The sequence below is a fragment of the Eumetopias jubatus genome, unplaced genomic scaffold (assembly GCF_037043125.1).
Source record: "Eumetopias jubatus isolate StellerSeaLion01/CBP00866 unplaced genomic scaffold, mEumJub1_p1.0 scaffold_9, whole genome shotgun sequence".
Classification (NCBI taxonomy): domain Eukaryota; kingdom Metazoa; phylum Chordata; class Mammalia; order Carnivora; family Otariidae; genus Eumetopias; species Eumetopias jubatus.
The window spans coordinates 106,679,130-106,698,623 of record NW_028274815.1 but is presented as its reverse complement, the minus strand read 5'-3'; the positions used below and the strand labels follow the sequence as shown (position 1 = coordinate 106,698,623).

The window sequence follows — 19,494 nt, the reverse complement described above, 5'->3', positions numbered from 1 at the left end:
AAGGGGATTGGATGGCTGCATCCAACTCTCTTGCTGTCAGCATGGGTTGGATGGATGGCTGGAGTCACTTTAAGATAACTGTTCATTGCAGTATAGTTCCATCTCGCTGGTGTAGGGTCTACTGTATAACTCGGTGATGTGGGTGTCACAAACCTCATGGCTCAGTGTTCTGAGATGGACTCTCAGGGTTTCCATCCTTTTACCTATATCGCCTTCTGGTATCATCTCCCATGACTTTTCTTCATATGTTCTGTGCCCCAGGAATGGAACATTGAATGTTGCCCATGAGAATCCCTTCCCACAGTGCCATTACATCTTCCCTGTGCTCTTTCTTTCTCCTGGATGCCCCTCTATCCCTGTCCTCCTCCCCACCCTTTCTCCCCCGCAATGTTTTCCATCTCTGAACATCTAAAGGCCGTGAATACCTCAAGGTTCTGCCCAAACCTCTAGTCCTTTCTCATCTGGATATTTGCCAATGTTATGCCTTCCAACTCCTCTTCTCCATGCTCAATGACTCTTCCATGGATTTTCTCTGGGACCCTGGGGGAACAACTTTCTTTTCTCTTTTGACCCCCCTAGCAGCTAACTTTAGTTGGCATGAGCACATTCTCCCTTGTCTTATGTATATACATTTCTTTACTCCCCTGTTTGATGGCAGGTCCATCCAGAGGTGCTATCATATTGTATGTATCTTGTATCCTAGAGTAACTTGCATTTTATAGGTGTTCAGTAATATATAATGAATAAATGAAAAGAACCGGGCATAAGATAGGTGTGCTAAAGGCTGGGGAGGGGGCAGGTAGGTGAGGCAGATTTATCTCTTTCCCTTGGCCAGGTGAGCTGATGGGAGCCTCTTCCACCCCCCCTTCCCCAAAACCCCATGCCATTCACATATCCTCACACTAAGACCGACTCTCAGGATTATTTTTTCAACTACAGGACAGGAAGGCCTGGTTCATCATGACTTAGGAATGGCTCATAGTATAGACTGGGGCCCCTAACCATGCCCATTATACTTTCAAAATGTCTTAGAACATATAGTAAACCGAACAGTTAGCAGTTAGCTATCTTGCTGTTTCCATTCCAATTCCATTGGTAAATGATGTGAGAGAAAAAAATATCCTAACTGCAGAGAAATCTCCAGGCAGTTCTCAAGAGAACATTATTTTTTAAAAAGTGATGTCAATGATATAAAACAAAGAAAAGAGATCTGTGTGGATGCTTAACAATTTCACATTTTTGCTTTCCAGGAGACGGAGCTGTTAGATCTCAGCCTTGTCAAGGATGCCAGATGTGGGAAGCATGCCAAAGCTCCCAAGGTAGGAAGTGGAGCCTTGTGCCCACACCAGATGCTGCTTTGATTGTTTAGCTGTGTCATGGTATCAATTAATTGCCCCAACTAAAAGTTTCTCTGTTGTTGATGTTGTAAAACACAATAAAACAGCCAGTCCTTCCAGAAGGACTCTATGCCTTAAACATTACCACTTTTGTTAAAAGAAGGTAACAGGGAGTAAATATATAGGCAGCTGGACATGGGGGCTTGCTGTCTGTCCTCTAATTTTAGTTTTGTTTGAAAAATATATCACAATGCTAGAGTTGCTGGGTAATTCTCAATAGGTAAGATGTGCTTGAAATTACTTGAAACCTTCCTTGAACCTCCTATGCATGCATGAACTAACCTTTAGACATGATGAATAATTATAGTATAATTAGAATAATTAGAATTGTAGTTCTAATACTTTGCAACTGCCATCATTCCATCCATGAAGCCAAAGGCTCTGAAGTCCTTCTATAAATGTCACTAGTGAAGATCTGCAGAACTTTGGGATCGCATCAGTTGTGTGGCCCGTCAATTTGTTTTCGCTTGAAAAACTTACTGCAGACATATTCAAAGCAGTGTTTGCAGTTTATTTATTTTTTGAAGATTGTTTAAAAATGTTGAATAAAGAACATACATACTTTTTTTTTAACTTAGATTCTCTGGTGGAGTCTAGTAACAGAGTGTGTTGACTTGTCATGAAAGTGGGAAACTACTCCTTATTGTATTTAAATCTTAGTATTCTAAATACTTCCTTTCTAGCAGAGATAATATTGTCAAATAGGGAAATACAGGTGCCATTCGGGAACTCCTGCCTCTTACCATAATTGATATAAAACTAGCGATTTTCTATTTGAGTATCTGCCTGCAACTTTTGTTTTATTCTTTAAAAATCAAAATACCTTCCTTGACATTAAAAATGATCTGTTGCTGTGGAGAGGCAGAAAGAGAAAAAAAAATCACCTAGAATGATTTTTCTCCAGATATGTAACAGTGCAATAGTTGTTGGCAAATTCTGCCGTGGAAAAACACCCAAATACTGCCTTTACTGCTGTAGGAATTAAGCCCATCTATAGGAAAATGTGAAAAATAAAAAGACAAAAATCGGAATTACTTTCGCGAAGGTTTCTCTAAGTGTTTTCATGGGCAAACAGTCTCTTATTTGCCTTCACCTCTTAGTAATATAATAGAATTGCAGTTGTTTGGTCTTTTAATTTTGCAGCAAGCTTGTCATTATTAATGCTTCGCTGGTGATTCAGAATTGTTCAGTTTTAGTGTGGGAAAGAAATTTTCTACTTCCCCCCAAAGCGTTCCAGCCAAGTTTCGTGGAAGCCTATTAGTTCCAAGAACTTTTTTGATAACATAGTTATAAAGTTTGCCTTTGAATGCAGGTGTATTGGCCTAACTTGAAATTTCATGATCAATATTGGTTAAGACTGCTGCCTACACGCTGTCAGACCCCCTGTGTCTGCAAGGATCAGAGGCCAAGTCAGCTCTGGGGCTTCTGTCTCTCTCCTTCATTGCAGGACCCAGCCTGCTTATCAGTTCAGTGTTTCATTTATGGATGCCGTGGGATATATATCTTTTGAATGAAGGTAAAGGAACAGAACCAGCGTCTGTTCTGTGCTCAGCTGATAAACCACTATTAGATCCTAAAATACTTTTCTTAAGGACAGAGGTGGGCACTCAGAATACTCTGGCTTTTACTGTTTTGTTTTGTTTTTTCCACCAAAGATTGCTTTCTCTGTGGATTATCCATGTTCTTGGCTTCTTTCCCTTCCGTTCCTTCCTGGTGTTCAAGAACTTCTGTTGACGTTAGTATTTTAAAACCCGGGTTCTGTTGCATCAGGTGTCCTCATGGGCGACATGGTGATCATAATAATGACAACGATAACAGTAATTATAAGAGTAATAATAGTAATAATAATAATAAATGGGCACTTCATATCATTGCCATAAGGACAGAATGAAAATTCATTAGCAAATCTTTAGTAGAGGAGTTCTCAAATTTGACTGCTTGTGGAATCACCTGGAGAGCTTTAAAAACCGATGATGCCTGTTTCCTACCCCCAAAGATTCTGGTGTTCCAAGTGTAGTGTGGATTTTTGAAAAGGGCTTTTGAAAAGAAGATTTGCAGCAAAATCTGAGCACCGCTGCCTTATCACTGCTATTTAATAAGCACTCGTTAAATATTAGGCACTGTTGTTGGTGTTATTGTTCTTTTTGTATTTATTATTATTAAAAATTTTCATCAGATTCGCAGGAAGTCAGTTTTTAGTTCACTTAACGTGGAAAAGTTTACGTTGTAAAGAGAGATTGGGGGAGGGGCTGGCCGAAAGGGGCTTTGTGGGTTGACATGCACAAAAGAAGGTGATATTACTATCAGTTTAAAAGTCTTTCAGTTGCAAAAGAAAACCCCAGCTCAAACTGGATAAATAAAAAAAATAGAAATGATTGGAATGCATTGAAAATGCCAATGGAAGTGTGGTGTCCAGGTGAAGGCTCACACACCTGCTCAAAAACTGTCACCAGGAAATACGTATTTCTCTCTCTTGCCAGTCAGTCTGGCTTCCAAGGTACTGGAAGCGATTTTTCTTCCATCCTCAGGATCCCATTGGTGGCCATGCTCTGCTTCCAGCTCCAGGCTTCCCCGAGTAGCAGCAGTTGAATAGGGGAATCAAAAGAGAGACCAGCTTCCTGAATATAACCACCTTGTAGAAGGAGGCCAATGGCCCCGGGGGTGGGGGTGGGGTGGGGGTGGGGGATTTTAAATAAAATAAAAGCAGCAGGACCCAAAGCTTTAGATGAAAAAGTGTCAAGGTAATCAGTATGGAGTGAGAGAAGCATGGAAACTCCGGATGGGTGGGCAATGTAACATGAAGACAGATTGAGTGGAAGACATTCTGGGGGCTTTATAGACCGTAAAGGAAGGAAGAACATGTGTGGAGCAGATATTATTTATCAAAATACTCAGGCACCCTGCAAATATTTTTCTGTGTATTGGTATTATTTTTGTTTTTCACAGCATCTCATTACATAAAAATTCACGATCTAGCTGAAGATGAACTGTTTCCTATGCCTGCTGTGATTGGAAATAACATTTATAAGAAATGGAAAAGCTTCTATGTGTTGCCCCATTAACGAATTTTAAATGTCGACTCCCAACACAGTATACGAAATTCCAGATTGGCTTTTCTGTATGCGGCCTTTGTTCTAGTTATCAGTTTCAAAATTTCTCACTGGAGAGAAATTGGGAGATATTTATCCATATGTAAAAAATAAAAGAGAAAAAAATATCTTATCCTTTGAAATCTAAAAGGTGTTTATGTTTCCTTCTTCGCTCTCTCTCTGCCTCTCTCCCAGGCTTATGAAGGGTACTTAGAGGCAAAGTGCTATGGGATAAGCATCTTGCATGTGCTAAGTACACATATTCTCTGGGTCTTCATTTCAAAATGAGCTTTACTTTTAAAAAGAGAGTTTATCGGGGCGCCTGGGTGGCTCAGTCGTTAAGCGTCTGCTTTTGGCTCTTGTCATGATCCAGAGTCCTGGGATCAAGCCCCGCATCGGGCTCCCTGCTCTGCGGAAAGTCTGCTTCTCCCTCTCCCAGTCCCCCTGCTGTGTTCCCTCTCTTGCTGTGTCTCTCTCTGTCAAAAACTAAATAGAATCTTAAAAAAAAAGAGGGTTTATCACTGTGGTTTCTGATCTATTAGTGGTGGTTCCTCACCCAGGCAGATCAATTTCGTGGCTCATGTACAGCATTAATAAAATGAAATTGATCTGACTAGAATGAAAAATATCAGCATCTTATGCAGAGCAAGTTGTTCTGTGAAACTTCTTTCGTGCATGTGAATGTATGTTCTGGATCCCAACATGAAGTGTATTTTTTTTACTATGGGCCACATCAGAAAGTTTTCAAAAAATGCTACTGAAAAGATAGTTTTTCAAATAATACATTATATGTTAAAAAAAAAAAAGAAGATAGTAGGAAGGGAAAAGTGAAGGTGGGGAAATCGGAGGGGGAGACGAACCATGAGAGACTATGGACTCTGAGAAACAAATTGAGGGTTCTAGAGGGGAGGGGGTGGTGGAGGGGTTAGCCTGGTGATGGGTATTAATTAAAGAGGGCATGTACTGCATGGAGCACTGGGTGTTATACACAAACAATGCATCATGGAGCACTACATCAAAAACTAATGATGTAATGTATGGTGATTAACATAATAAAATAAAAAAAAGAATAAACACACACACACACACACAAAGATAGTTTCTTTATCCTCAGGATTCTTAGGGTGTATGCCATCTGTACGTGTACTGAAAAGTAGATGGAAATGTGGGTTTGGATGCCAGTTCTGCCAGTAAAACGGTTTGTCTGTCCCTCTACTTTCTCATCTATGAAATGGGGCCGGGGGGGGCACAGGATTTTAGGTGTGTGAGTTGGGTTAACCCTTGATTCCAATTTTTAAAATGAGAAGTTGTGGCGCCTCGGTGGCTCAGTCAGTTAAGCATCCGACTCTTGGTTTCGGCTCAGGTCACTATCTCAGGGTCCTGGGATCCTGCCCCATGTTGGACTCTGTTCTCAGTGGGGAAGTCTGCTGGAGATTCTCTCCCTCTGCCCCTCCCTGACTTGTGCTCTCTATCGCTCTCAAATAAATAAATAAATAACTCTTAAAAAAAAAAAAAGGGAAGTTAATCAAGCCAAGGCACACCATCTTACAGATTATAAAGCTAATGTTGAGAAATTTACATGCCCTAAAACTTCTTACCTTGGTTGTAGAAAATCAGATGAACTTAGTAAAAAAAATCAGGTCACATTCTAACCAAGGTAAGGTGCAATGCAAACAGAAATAAAAGAAAAGAAGAAAGATTTATGTGAAATTTTGCACATGGCTTCTTGAAAGCAATTGTAGCATTGTTTTGGGCTCCATAGAGACCCTGTGATTACAGAAGCTGTCCCAGGTTTCCAACATGAAACTGTTGCTGACATTCACTCTCAATAATACTTGTAGCAATACCACTGAAAAGTATTTCTATCGTCTTATTTTGTGTGTCGTCCAAAGAAAACTGCTCCATGTACTTAGATGACAATTAACCAACTCATTCTATTGATAAAGCACAGTTTATTTCAGATGTGGAATGTTAATTGGAATACAGGTTCCTTGTATATATCTAGAGTGCAGTAATTCTGTGTGGCTTATAATATCATTAGAATCATGTGAGATAGATTACAGTAAAATGAAATTTTAAAAATTGATCAGCTTTTGTTTTCCTAATCCCTAAATAAAAATGATGGCTTCTAAAGTTATTAAAAGCAGATTTGTAAAGCAATATACACCACAGTGTCTAGCCCTACAAGCAGACTCCAGCATCTCACTGGGTGGGGGAAACAGGTAACAGATAAATCCCACTGAGACACCCAAAGCAGGACAGAGACCATTGACCATGAGTGGTAGAGACCATTGACCATGAGTGGTAAAGACCATTGACCATGAGTGGTAGAGTACTTGCTGCTTTTCAGAGTCATAATGGAGTAAGTTCTATTGACAAGTTGAGGTGATATGAATGGAGACATTAATTAAGAAAAGGAGCAGCATTCCGGGCAGAGGGCAGAGCAAGAGCAAAGGCCCTGAAGGAGGAACATGCTTGATATATTTGAGGAGTAGCGAGGAGGCCAGTTGGTTACAGTAGAGTGCAAGACAGAAAAGATGATAAAGTCCGGGAAGTAGCCAGGGGCATATTATTCTGGCCTTGTAAACCATGCTAATGACTGTGGTTTTTTCTTCTGAGAGACCTAAGAAGGGATCTGAAAGTTCTGAGCAGAGTAGTGATAAGATCTGATTTTGCTTTTAAAAACATCACTGACCACTCACTGCGTGGAGCGTAGACCATAGAAAAGAAAGGAAGAAAAAGGAAGAAGAAGGGACACCAACCAAATGGCTATTGCAAATATCTGGGGCAGTGTTGATGGTGATTTTGAGTGAGAGGTGTAGAGCTAATGGGGAAAAAAAGTCGGAATCTGAACTGGAAGGTGACACCACAGAATTTGTGAATGCATTGGATGTGAAGGATGAAAAAAAGAATGAAGAACAATGGTTAGTGTTTTGACCTGGGAAAGTGGAAGAATTGAGTTGCCGTGTCCTCAGTTGGGAAGGAAAAAACACATTTAATCAGAAAAACTCAGAGTTGGGTTTTTTGGATAGTAAAAGTTTGAGGTGCCTATTAGATTTCTATTTGATAATGGCCTATTTGGATATACTGGTGTTCAGGGGCAAGGTTGGCCATGGAGCTGGAAGTGAATATTTGAATCTCAAAGCTAAGTGAGGTCTCTTATGGGATATAGGTATATAGAAGGAAAAGAACTGATAACCCGAGCCCTGGGACCTCCAGCATTTAAACTTCAAAAAGATGAAAAAGAGCCAGGAAAGAGATTGAGAATGGTATATACCCAAGAGAATTGAAAGCAGAGGCTTCAAACAGATATTTGTACACCGGTGTTCACAGTGACAGTATTCAAAATAGCCAAAAGGTGAAGACAACCCACATATCCATCGCTAGATGAATGGATATACAAAATGTGGTACACATAAACACAAACATACACATGCCACACACCACACACACACACACACACACGATGGATAATTATTCACCCTTAAAAAGGAATGAAATTCTGACACAGGCTCTAACATGGATAAACTTTGAAGACATTATGGTAAGTGAAATAAGCCAGAAACAAAAGGACACATATTATAGGATTCCACTTATATGAGGTAACTAGAGTAGGCAAATCCATACAGCCAGAAAGTAGAATGGCAGTTTCCAGGGACTGCGAGGAGAGAAGAGGAGAATGGAAAGTTATTTAATGGGTACAGAGTTTCAGTTTGACAAAATTAAAAAGTTCTGGAGATGAATGGTGGTTGATGGTTGCATAACACAACAATAAATATTACCTAATGTCAGTAACCTATACACTTGAAAATCATTAAGATGGTAAATTTTTTTTAAGATTTTATTTATTTATTTGACAGAGAGACAGCGAGAGAGGGAACACAAGCAGGCAGAGTGGGAGAGGGAGAAGTAGGCTGATGCGGGGCTTGATCCCAGGACCCTGAGATCATGACCTGAGATCATGACCTGAGCCGAAGGCAGACGCTTAACGACTGAGCCACCCAGGCGCCCCTGATGGTCAATTTGATGGCATGCATATTTTACCACAATAAAAAAAAAAAAAGGAAAAGACAGAAGGCGCAACCAGTGAGGAGGGAGAAGAATCAGAAGGGAGTATTTTCTGGATATTAAAAAAGTATTTCAAGAAGAAGGGAGTAGTCATCTAGGTAAAATGGTGGAATTTTCTTCTAGCTTTTCTCACTTTTGTACACTTTTAATTTTATTCAAGATACCATTTTATATATGCTTTAATTTTTCCCCTATATCCACAGGATTTCCTGCTAATATCCAAAATAGGCTATTTATTTAAGGGTTATCAAATCCCAAATAGCTCATCATAGGATCTGGATGCCAATATATAAATCTCATAATGAGCTGTTATTTGGATGTTCTACAACAGTGGTTTCAATGAATCATCCATGAGGCCGGGAGTTGAAATGAGTGTTTTATTTATTGTCCCCCTTTGCTGATTATAAGCTATTTCCCTGACTTTGTAAAGATTCCACCATTGTGTGAAGCCACAGTCATAAAAATGTGATGCAGATATTTGAAGTTGAGGGAAGAAGAAAACCCTTTATACAACAAAATAAGGGTTTCTCTCTTTTTCTCTCAGTCGCCAGGGAGCTCTACCTTTGACCCATGTTCTTGGTTCCACCTATTTCTTAATTTACCTGACATGTTGCAAGAGTTTTTGTTTGTTTGTTGTCATCCTGTTTCCATAAAAGTATTTATTTACATCTTTACTAAATGGAGAAAAGTAGAGCTTAAAATTTCACAGAATTATCTCTGTGTGTGTAATGGTTTTGACAGCGAGTCACATTTACCTCCAGATGTAAATTATATGGCATGGTTCCTTTCTTATGTTCATTAAATTCCATAGATGTCAGTGGTTTGGTTTCCTTGGAAACAAAAACCTTTATATAACTAGTCAGAGATTTGGTAGCAGAAATATCAGGATGCTGAGGGGGGTATAGGTATCTATTTGCATTAAAACACTTCTGCCTCTTCCATCTGCCCCTCATCTTCATGGTCATTCAATAGTGAACAAGGGAAGATTTTAAAAAGCTACCATTAAAGTATAGAATATCTTCTCTAATGGTTAAAAGCTTTTTACTTTTTTTCAAGCAATCACAGAGAGGTTAAGTCTTTTCTGGGATGTTGGTGTAAATTCCCAAATTTGAGAAGAGTATGTCTCTTATCAAGAATTGAATTTGAGCAGTATATATGTATATCCAACTGTGATGGACAGCTAACTGAACGTGTGTAGCTGAATAAAGATCCTATATTTTTTTATAATAGCAAGTGTCTGTCTTAGTACCCTGCTGCTGAAGAGTTCATGAGGTCCCTGAAGGGTTATGGAGAGGGAATGGGGAACCACAGTTCTGCCCAGAGGTAATAGCAGGCCAAGGGCATGGCAGCCATGAACATTCTCATTTGGCTTAGAGAGGACCCCTTGTTGAAGACAGGATTAGTAACATGAGTTATGTAAACCTCAGGTCTTTTCAGAAGGCTGTGACTCATTTTGCCATTGCTCCTATCTGGTATAATTTCAATTTAAACCCAATTTGTTCTACATGTGATGGTATAGAGTTGCATTTTGAAAACGTTTCTCAATTTTAGTTCTTACAAATGCAATGACACGCCATCTTGTGGATATATCTGATATTTATTTCATAAATTAATTCTGCATTGTGAACCGCCCTCTAAAGGGTTTTTAATCTTGGGTTCTAATGTAGAGATATGAGTAGTACTTGGGGAGCTTTTAAAATCTTGATGTGCAGGCCACACCCGGATCAATTAAATCAAAATGTCTGGTGTGGGACTCGAGCACCAATGTTTTCTTTAGAGTTCCCCAGAGATTCCTGTGTTTAGCAAAGTTTTGAGAACCATTACTCCAAGGGAAAAGCACCAGTTTAAATGGATAGTTTCTTTTTTTTTTTAAATAGGGATTTTGTGCAGTAAGGTATTGAGAATTTTCCTATAGTATTTGCTTGTCAAAAAGACAGGTTTTTAGTACAGTGTCCCTTAAACTTGATTGGGTTTAGTTAACATAAAGTGCATCGTGGTGTTTGTATTAATCTCCTCCCACTGCCATAACAAAGTACCACAGACTAGGTGGCTTAAAATAACAGAAATTTATTTCCTCACAGTTCTGGAGGCTAGAACGGATCAAGGTAACAGCAAGGTTATTTTCTTCTGTGGTCTGTCATCTTGGCTTCTGGATAACTGTCTTCCTTCTTTGTCCTCACATGGTCTTCTGTCTGTACTGATCAATGTCCTAATTTACTCTTGATTTAAGGACACCAGTGGTATTGGATCAGGGCCCATCTTCACAGCTTCATTTTAACTTAATTACCTCTTTAAAGACCTTAGCCCCCTGAATAGAGTCACATTCTGAAATACTGGAGATTAGGACTTCAACATATGAATTTTGTGGGGACACAATTCAGTTTCTGATACTATTTCCTTATTACATTATAAAACCAAGTTTATGATTTCCTTCTTTATAGGGAGTGGTACTGTAGGATTATTTCAAAAGTGATCTAATATAAATAGATTTTTTTCTTTATAATCATAAGATTGTCAAAGTGGATAAAATGGGTAGTGGGAATCATTTCAGAAATAGGCTTTATGGCTTTTAAAAAGTGCCTTTATTTCAGAATATGTTGTTTTGTCTTATTTACTAGCACGTTTATGCTCATTTTTTCATACATCAGACCACCCAACAAGTGTCCTTGTCATTGTGAATGCTTAATAACTTGTAGTCATTAAGTGCACAAGCCCTGAGGTCAGTTGGCCAAGACTCAAAGCCAATAACTAGCTGTAACACAGCTAGTTCTTCTGCATCTCTGAGACTTAGTTTCCCCACCTGAATTTATGGAAATAATCTCCATGTTTAGCTTATCTGGTTGCTGCAAGGACTCAGTGATAAAATGCATATAAAACAATACAACTTTCACATCTGTTGTATACCTCGCATACATTTTAGCCATCATCAGAATGAATTTTAATAAGAAATAAAATGTATCACTGAGGCTCATGTGATATATTTTAGTAGCAAAAGCAAGACAGAGTTACCAATTTAGAGCGAAATTCCATCTCTACTGTGGATCGCTTCAGAATGAGAGATTTATACTTTGTAGTTCTGGTATTTATACTTACCCATGAAAATCTATTTTTTATATATTAACTGTACAAAAATGAAGTTGAAGCATATTTATCCTTGCAGCCAAACACCTGCCCACAGAGGGCCATCGGTAATCCGTTGCACTAAGACTTACTGTTCTTTTTTTAAAACTATCTGGATTTGCAAGCAGTTAAATAGATTTTCCCAACCATCAAAATAATTTTAGAGCAATTTGCTTTCAGTTAAGAATGTGTTGACATATTTCTCTGCCTTACGAAGCCATGGCAGCAAAATCTGAAATAGTATTTTGAAATGGAAGAACAAGGTTTGGGGTCAAAGAGACCCAGATTCAAATCCCAGTGCACATATTAACTGAGAGATCCCGGGAAGGTTTCTTAGTTTCTTTGTGCAATGATAATTCCTGCTGGCTAGGGTTGTCTCGTGTGTTGGATTATGGTTTGTAACTAGACACAAATTTTAATGTTGGACACTTTGGGAGGTCACTCACGGCTACTTAACTATCTGCCTTTGGTTCACTTTTCAATTTCTTCTTCTTAGCACTCAGTGAGTCTGATAGATGATTAAGCATTTATATAATTTAAATTGTTTTCTCTTTGAAGATCAGGTTCTAAAGTAAGTTGGCACACAATTTGACACCTGGTCCAACAGGAGAAAAAACTGGAATGCAATTTGACACATGATGTAACAGGAGAAAAATTCTGGGGAAGGGGAGGTAATATTTATGGAGTTATTGACACAATTAAGAAACATACATACCTGATATATATACAATGGAATATTATGCAGCCATCAAAAGGAATGAGATTTTTTTTTTTGCCATTTGCAACAACGTGGTTGGAACTGGAGGGTGTTATGCTGAGTGAAATAAGTCAATCAGAGAAAGACATGTATCATATGACCTCACTGATATGAGGAATTCTTAATCTCAGGAAACAAACTGAGGGCTGCTGGAGTGGGGGTGAGGTGGGAGGGATGGGGTGGCTTGGTGATACCCCATCATACCCATTGGGGAGGGTATGTGCTATGGTGGGCGCTGTGACTTGTGCAAGACTGTTGAATCACAGATCTGTACCTCTGAAACAAATAATGCAATATATGTTAAGAAAAAAAAAAGAAGATAGCAGGAGGAGAAGAATGAAGGGGGGTAAATCGGACGGGGAGATGAACCATGAGAGATGATGGACTCTGAAAAACAAACAGGGTTCTAGAGGGGAGGGGGGTGGGGGGATGGGTTAGCCCGGTGATGGGTACTGAAGAGGGCACATTCTGCGTGGAGCACTGGGTGTTGTGCACAAACGGTGAATCGTGGAACACTACATCACAAACTAATGATGTAATGCATGGTGATTAACATAACAATAAAAAATTTGAAGAATAAAAAGAAACATACATACCTGAAATGGCTTTCTCAGCCATGAAGTGTGATATCATGATATTAATTTGTGAGGCCACTCAGTAGAGTGGAAGGAACTTAAGAGTATGTGTTAGTTTCTTCTGAGAATTTTGTTTTTATCATCTTTGAATGGGAAATGGCTGAAAATTATTACATTTATTCGGTTTACCATAAAAACATGAAATCCTACATGGCAGACTTTGGGAATGATATCTGACACAAAGTGGGTATGTTCAGGGATGAAAGAATACTCTCGCCATAGTTTTTTTTTTTTTTTTCTGTTTTCTGAATCTGAGCACAACATTCTTAGCAGTCTAAATTGTGAAATTTCAAGTACCTGAAGAAATAGTGTTGATCTTACCTAAAAAGTGGCAATTCAAAGGCAAAATAACGTAGTAAAATATTTGCTACTTTACCCATATTTTTTAATGACAGAAATGAAATTTTCTAAGACTGCTGAGATTAATGTCTATAGCGATTTCGAGGCGATGCATTAAGCAAACTAAGCAGAACTATTTGTTCGTGTTTAGTTGTGAAACAGGATCATTAGTTCTCACAGATCAGAATTCACCTTTCAGCTTCACTCACCAAGATATTTTCTCTGTGCCTCTTGGTCCTTCATCATCCAGTGTTTCTTGACATTTTAATTTGTATCCAGGAATTACTGATTTCGGGTCAGGACCAGTGGCGCTGGATGAATTTGTTGATCACTGTTAACCATAAATGGGTGTAACCCCATGACGAGTCACTTTATTTCCTCTCAGGGACAGAGAATACTTCTAAAAACAGTAACTCAGCATTTCTCCAAGTGAATTCCTTGGAATACTAACAGGTGTAATGAGATAAAAGTGTTGTCTGGTCAAATATGTTTGGAAGATGCTAGTTTTATTGTTGTTGTTGTTACAGAACTTCTGAGATTGATGTGTTGGACATGGATTAGGGCCATTTTTCATTCTTTTTTTTGACAATGGACCTCTTTGTCAAGCATCTCACAGGATTAATGTTCTGCTGAATCTCTCTGGTAAATGTTTCTATAGTCAGTTCTCATGAAGTCTATCACACTCCATATTGGGACTGGAACACCAGCTTAAGAGCGATGCTTAATCCCACAATAGTGCCAATACCTAATTAAAGATGTTTAAAGACCAAGTTCTTGGGTGATCTAAACCAGAAAGGTCTTTCTTTACGTGAAAATCCCTTGATAATATACGGCTGAGTTTTATCTTGTGCTCCATCGTGGATTGTTATTAATTTTAAACTGTATTAGTGTTGGCCTTACTTTGTCTTTTCTTCCTAATTTATACATTGGTTTTGACAAAAAGCCATCAGCACTGGCAATATATCATTCAAAACATGAGAATTTAATTTGTTTCTACAGTAGCTGGAACGTAGTTTGGCATTTAGGCCAGCTTAATGCATGGTGCACCACTACCGTGGAATTCCAAGTCTACTGATAATTCTTTCAGGAGACCAGTTTCCTATCGCTTTACCTGTTTGCACTTGTGTAAAATTGGTGCCACTTGGCTCTCTTGAAAGAATCGTAAGTTAAGATATAGCTTGAGTTGAGGTTAAATTAAAGGTGGTTAGAAGTTAGTTGGGGAGCAATAATTTTCAAAAGCCATAGGTTCTTCCTGGTTCCCTGTAGAGAAGCGTTCCCATGAGTTGACTTAATACCTTGGAAGTGAAGGCTTTAGCTCTGTCGCCTCAATGTGGAAGCGACAGCAGTGGTTAAGAGGCTCTACCAATGTTATCTGTGTGGCTACAGTCAGTCACTTCACTTCCTCATGTCTTGATGGCCTCATCCATACAATGAAGTTCAGAATACTATTTCTTAGCGTTTTTCCGAGGATAAAAGACCATAATGTTTCATAGTCCTGGCTCTGTGTAGCTATTGTTATTTCTGAATCTAGAAGTCATGAATTCCTACCTTTAATACACTTGCAGGTGGGGTCATTATCTGACAAATTAGATGCATTGCTACATCAGCCATAATCATAATTTTTTCTCTTATATTATGTAGGCTTCTCACTCTCTAGCTAAATTTTCATTTTCAATTATATCTTGAATGGCATTTTTTTTAAAAAAAGCTTTGCTCATCATTCATATTTCAAAAATACTAAGATGATGTTTAAATTTTACATTAAACATTTCCTTACTAGGATTTGTAATATCTGCTTAAAAATTACTTGCCAGACATAATTTTTCTTTTTCAAATGTTAATTAAAAATTAAATTTCACTCTCTTTACTTGAAGTTAAATAAATAAGTCATTTGGTATCTGTATATGAATTACATTCGCTTTCATTTTTATGGTACATTAAGGTGAATTTAATAAGAGTTAAAAAAGAAGTTTTATGTGTTGGGACACATACAGATGATTTGGGAAATTAACTATTGACTTGATTACTTTGCCATAGGTAAATCTCTGCTATTGAAACTAGAGGTTAGTGAGAGAGATTTATTTTATTTTGGGGGACTCTGAAAATATAGTTCTATAATAATCAATTCCATTCATGCAATTTGTTTGAATATTAAAGATTATTAAAAGGCATTAGCTACATATTTTTATTTACATATGTGAATACCAAATGAAAATCTAAATAAAATTAATTTAAGATCTTATATTAGTTCTGTCCCACATAGAGCTAGGAATGTGGAATAGCTGAATAATGCAAATAAAATTTGTGTTTACGCAGTTTTAAAGTCAATGCTTCAAATAAATTAGTGCATAATATTGAAAAAGAGTAGAGCTTAGAACGTCTAAAATAAAAAGAGATACTTTATATGAGGTAGTAGTTGATAAAACCTTCAGAAAGTATATTGAATAAATTATATAAGTAACAGCAACTGGACTTGATGTTTAATTTTATGGCTAGCTGCTCAAAATTTCATGGTTCCAGTTGATAAATCGTAAGTCAAATAATTTACTTGAAGGATACTGTGGAGCATTTGAAATACTGTAGAAGTGTGACTACAGCCCTTATTTTTACCATTTTTTTTCAAAAACAAAGTAAATTATTATTCTAGTGTGTAAATTACAAAAAAAAAAGTCATCATAGATCGATTCTCTGCTCCGTCAGTATTTTCCCCCTGATACTTAACTGTTGTATTACATTGTTCACATTCTTTAAGTAAATTCTTAGAAATGTTCCAAGAAACTAGAAACTCACCAAGCTTCTTTTAATCATGCCCTTAAATGTTCTGCTTTTAATTTACCAATATTCATGCTTAATTCAAGATGAATTGAGAAACCATGAAGTTGTAAAAGAAAATTAATATATGGAGCTGAATCATGCCTTGCCTTTGTGAGCTGAGCTAGTTTCTCTGGCAACAAGATGTTAGACAATAAATCATGCATCTAAAACCATATAGTTGCTGAGGCAGAGGGGAGCAAGAAGTTCAGGAGTGTCATCTGACTGTGTTGATGGCATCTTTGCCACAATTAATAAGGTGTGGTGTGGTTAATTCAAGGGCAGAAATTCAGACTGTGGTGAATCCCAGCCCATTCAAAATATTTCTTTTTAATCCTGACAAAACATATTGCTTTAATAGCATTAGTTGGTATTAGTTGCATGCGGCAAAAATTTCACACACTATTAATTCTAGCACTACATTGGATCACTAGAATTATGCGTCTTTGGCTCCAAATAAATCCTTTTGGCTGTGTGACTGAGAAGAGGAAACCAGTTATTTGGGGGGCCAGTCTTGAATTAAGCCTTCATAAAGACTCGGTCACCAAAAAGGGGAGGGTGACACAGAACAGTTTAAGAACAAGGTGGAGAGAGTGATGGAAAGGTATTCTGTCATTAATGTTGGCAACATCTGACATTACTATAAAAAAAGTTTTTGAGAAAATTGGAGACTAAATAAATTGCCTTAGAGCTTGGATAATTCCAAATATATAAAAGAAAAATCCCAGCCATGTGTTTATCTCCGAAAAGATCAGTGTTCATCGGTGCATTTGCATACATGTCATATTAAAGTTCAAATGCTATCTTAAGTATGGCCATGATGTTAAATATTTTTCATATTTATCAGTTTATTTTTTTAAGATTTTATTTATTTATTCATGAGACAGAGAGAGAGAGAGAGAGAGAGAGAGAGAGAGAGAGAGAGGCAGAGGGAGAAGCAGGCTCCCAAGGAGCAGGGAGCCCAGGACCCTGGGATCATGACCTGAGCTGAAGGCAGACGCTTAACCATCTGAGCCACCCAGGTGCCCCATATTTATCAGTTTATGGCAGAGGAATAATCCATTGATATGAAATTATATTAACTATTTACCATCCATTTACTGTAGAATAGTGACACAATTCCCACTTTATGTTTGCTATTGTAAGGAACCCTGAAGCAAATATCTGTCTTCATTTACCAGTTTTTTCTTTGTTGTTATTTCCTTAAATTATAGTCCTAGCTGTGGTATTACCTGTCCAAATACATTCGATTTAATCCATTGTTACAGGGTTCTTCTTCATTTTCTCTTCTTCCATGTAGCTATTTCTTTTTTCTCATAGTGGCAATTCTGTTTCCTTACTACATTAATACATGTACTGCTTTGTTACAGCCTACACAAAATAATTCCAAAATAAAAATACTAGTGTCACTAATAACCCTCAACCTAGTGAAAACACAACCTTTCTTTGCAGGTCTCTTTATTTCTTAGAACATTTCTCAATCAGAATATAGGTTCCAAATGTATTAAAATTATTTTCTGTAGAGCTATACGAATTTGCTATACAATCGGATTCTCTTATTTATAGCTATGTTCAGTTTTAGAGATTACTGTTCTTCATCTTTTTTATGAAATTTACTTTTTAAAAAAGATTTTATATATTTATTTGAGAGGGAGAGACAGAGATAGCGAATGAGATAGCGAGAGACAGCACAAGCAAGGAGGAGAGGGAGAAGCAGGCTCCCCGCTGAGCAGGGGGCCCGATGCGGGGCTCGATCCCAGGACCCCGCGATCATGACCTGAGCCAAAGGCATAACTGACTGAGCCACCCAGGTGCCCCTTAAACTTACATTTTGGGAAAATGTAAAATATTTATGTAGTTCAAAATCCAAGATTATATATGTAAGAATACTCAGAGAAGGCTCATTCCCATCCATACCCCTTTCACCCGTTCCTACCCACTTTCTAGTTATTTCCTTTCTGTGTTTCTGTTTGCAAAAATAAGGACACACACACACACACACACACACACACACACACACACACACACACACACACACACACACACACAGCTATCCAGTCCCCTCATCTCATCTTTTCCCAGTGATCTGAGATGCCACTTTTTCAAAATATATATCAAACATCCCTATCTTTCTTACACAAAATGTAGCATTCTGTCTCTATGCACTTATAGCTTGCCTTTTTCACTTAGCATAACCTCAAAACCACTCCATATTGGTCCTGAGGATCTTTTTCATTCTTCTATACAGCGGCCCATTATTCCCCTGCATGGGGTACTGTACTTTGTTCAGTCAGTTTCTTATGGACAGCAAGCATGTAGGTGGTTTCCAATATTTTGCTGTTTCGTATGAGGCCGAATTTAAAAAAACAAAACTTTATGCAAGCCTTGCCTACGGTGCAGAGGTCCAATTTTAGGGCGTGCTCTGGGGATTGTTTATTTTGCTAATTTCTCTTTTGTTGTGATCATTTTCTATGCCCCCTGCAATATATAAGATGATATTGGCCCCCACACCCCCAGCCTCACCATATAGTGGATTGTCAAGTTTTATTTTTGTCAATTTGGTAAGAAATGCTATTAATATAGTTTTAATGTTCATTTCTCTTACTATGCATGAAATTAAGCATCCTTTCATAGTTTAAGAGAATATATATATTCTCTTTATATAATATATGTATATATTATATAATTTTTTTTCTACAACTTTCTACTCTTGTATTTTGCATCTTTTTCTATCTAGTATTTGGTCTTTTTTCCCCCTTAACTTTTTTAGAGGTTTTTAGGAAAATTAGTTCTTTATCTGTCACTGAGGTGCAAAAATGTTCTCCTGGTTTGTTTTTTGCCTTTTGAATTTCCTTAAGTGCTCTTTGCCATGGAAGCTTTTGTTTGTATTTTTAAGTAGTCAACGTATTAATATTTTCTCTTATTGCTTTTGGATTTTGAGTCACAGAAAGCCTTTTTTCCATATCTAGTTTATCAAGAAATTCCCCCACAGTTTTTCTCAAGTATGGTTTTATGATCATCTGGGATTTTTTATGTTGTGTGTTGTGAGGTATGGATCTCATTTTATCTTTTTCTTACTTGAAAGCCTTTTGTTACAACACATTTTTTTGAAGTCCGTCTTTTCTCCTATTCTGGTATCTAGGTGTTCCAATATCATTTATTTAAAAATCCAATTGCACACGTTTTCAACGTGCTGCTATCCAGTTGTGCCAACACCATTTATTTAAAAAGTCTGTCTATTGCACAATTTATTTAAAAGTCCAGGTTTTGTCCTGGTG

General features: G+C 37.7%; 1 protein-coding gene across 2 annotated transcripts in view; it reads left to right on the top strand.

The window, feature by feature from the left end:
- Positions 1-19,494, top strand: part of PLCB1 (phospholipase C beta 1) — a 696,279-nt gene that overhangs the window by 230,668 nt on the left and 446,117 nt on the right. For both annotated transcript variants that reach the window (XM_028112967.2, XM_088026705.1), the window contains exon 3: positions 1,251-1,319. In XM_028112967.2, the coding sequence (XP_027968768.2) occupies positions 1,251-1,319 (69 nt within the window). The remainder of the gene's footprint in view (positions 1-1,250; positions 1,320-19,494) is intronic.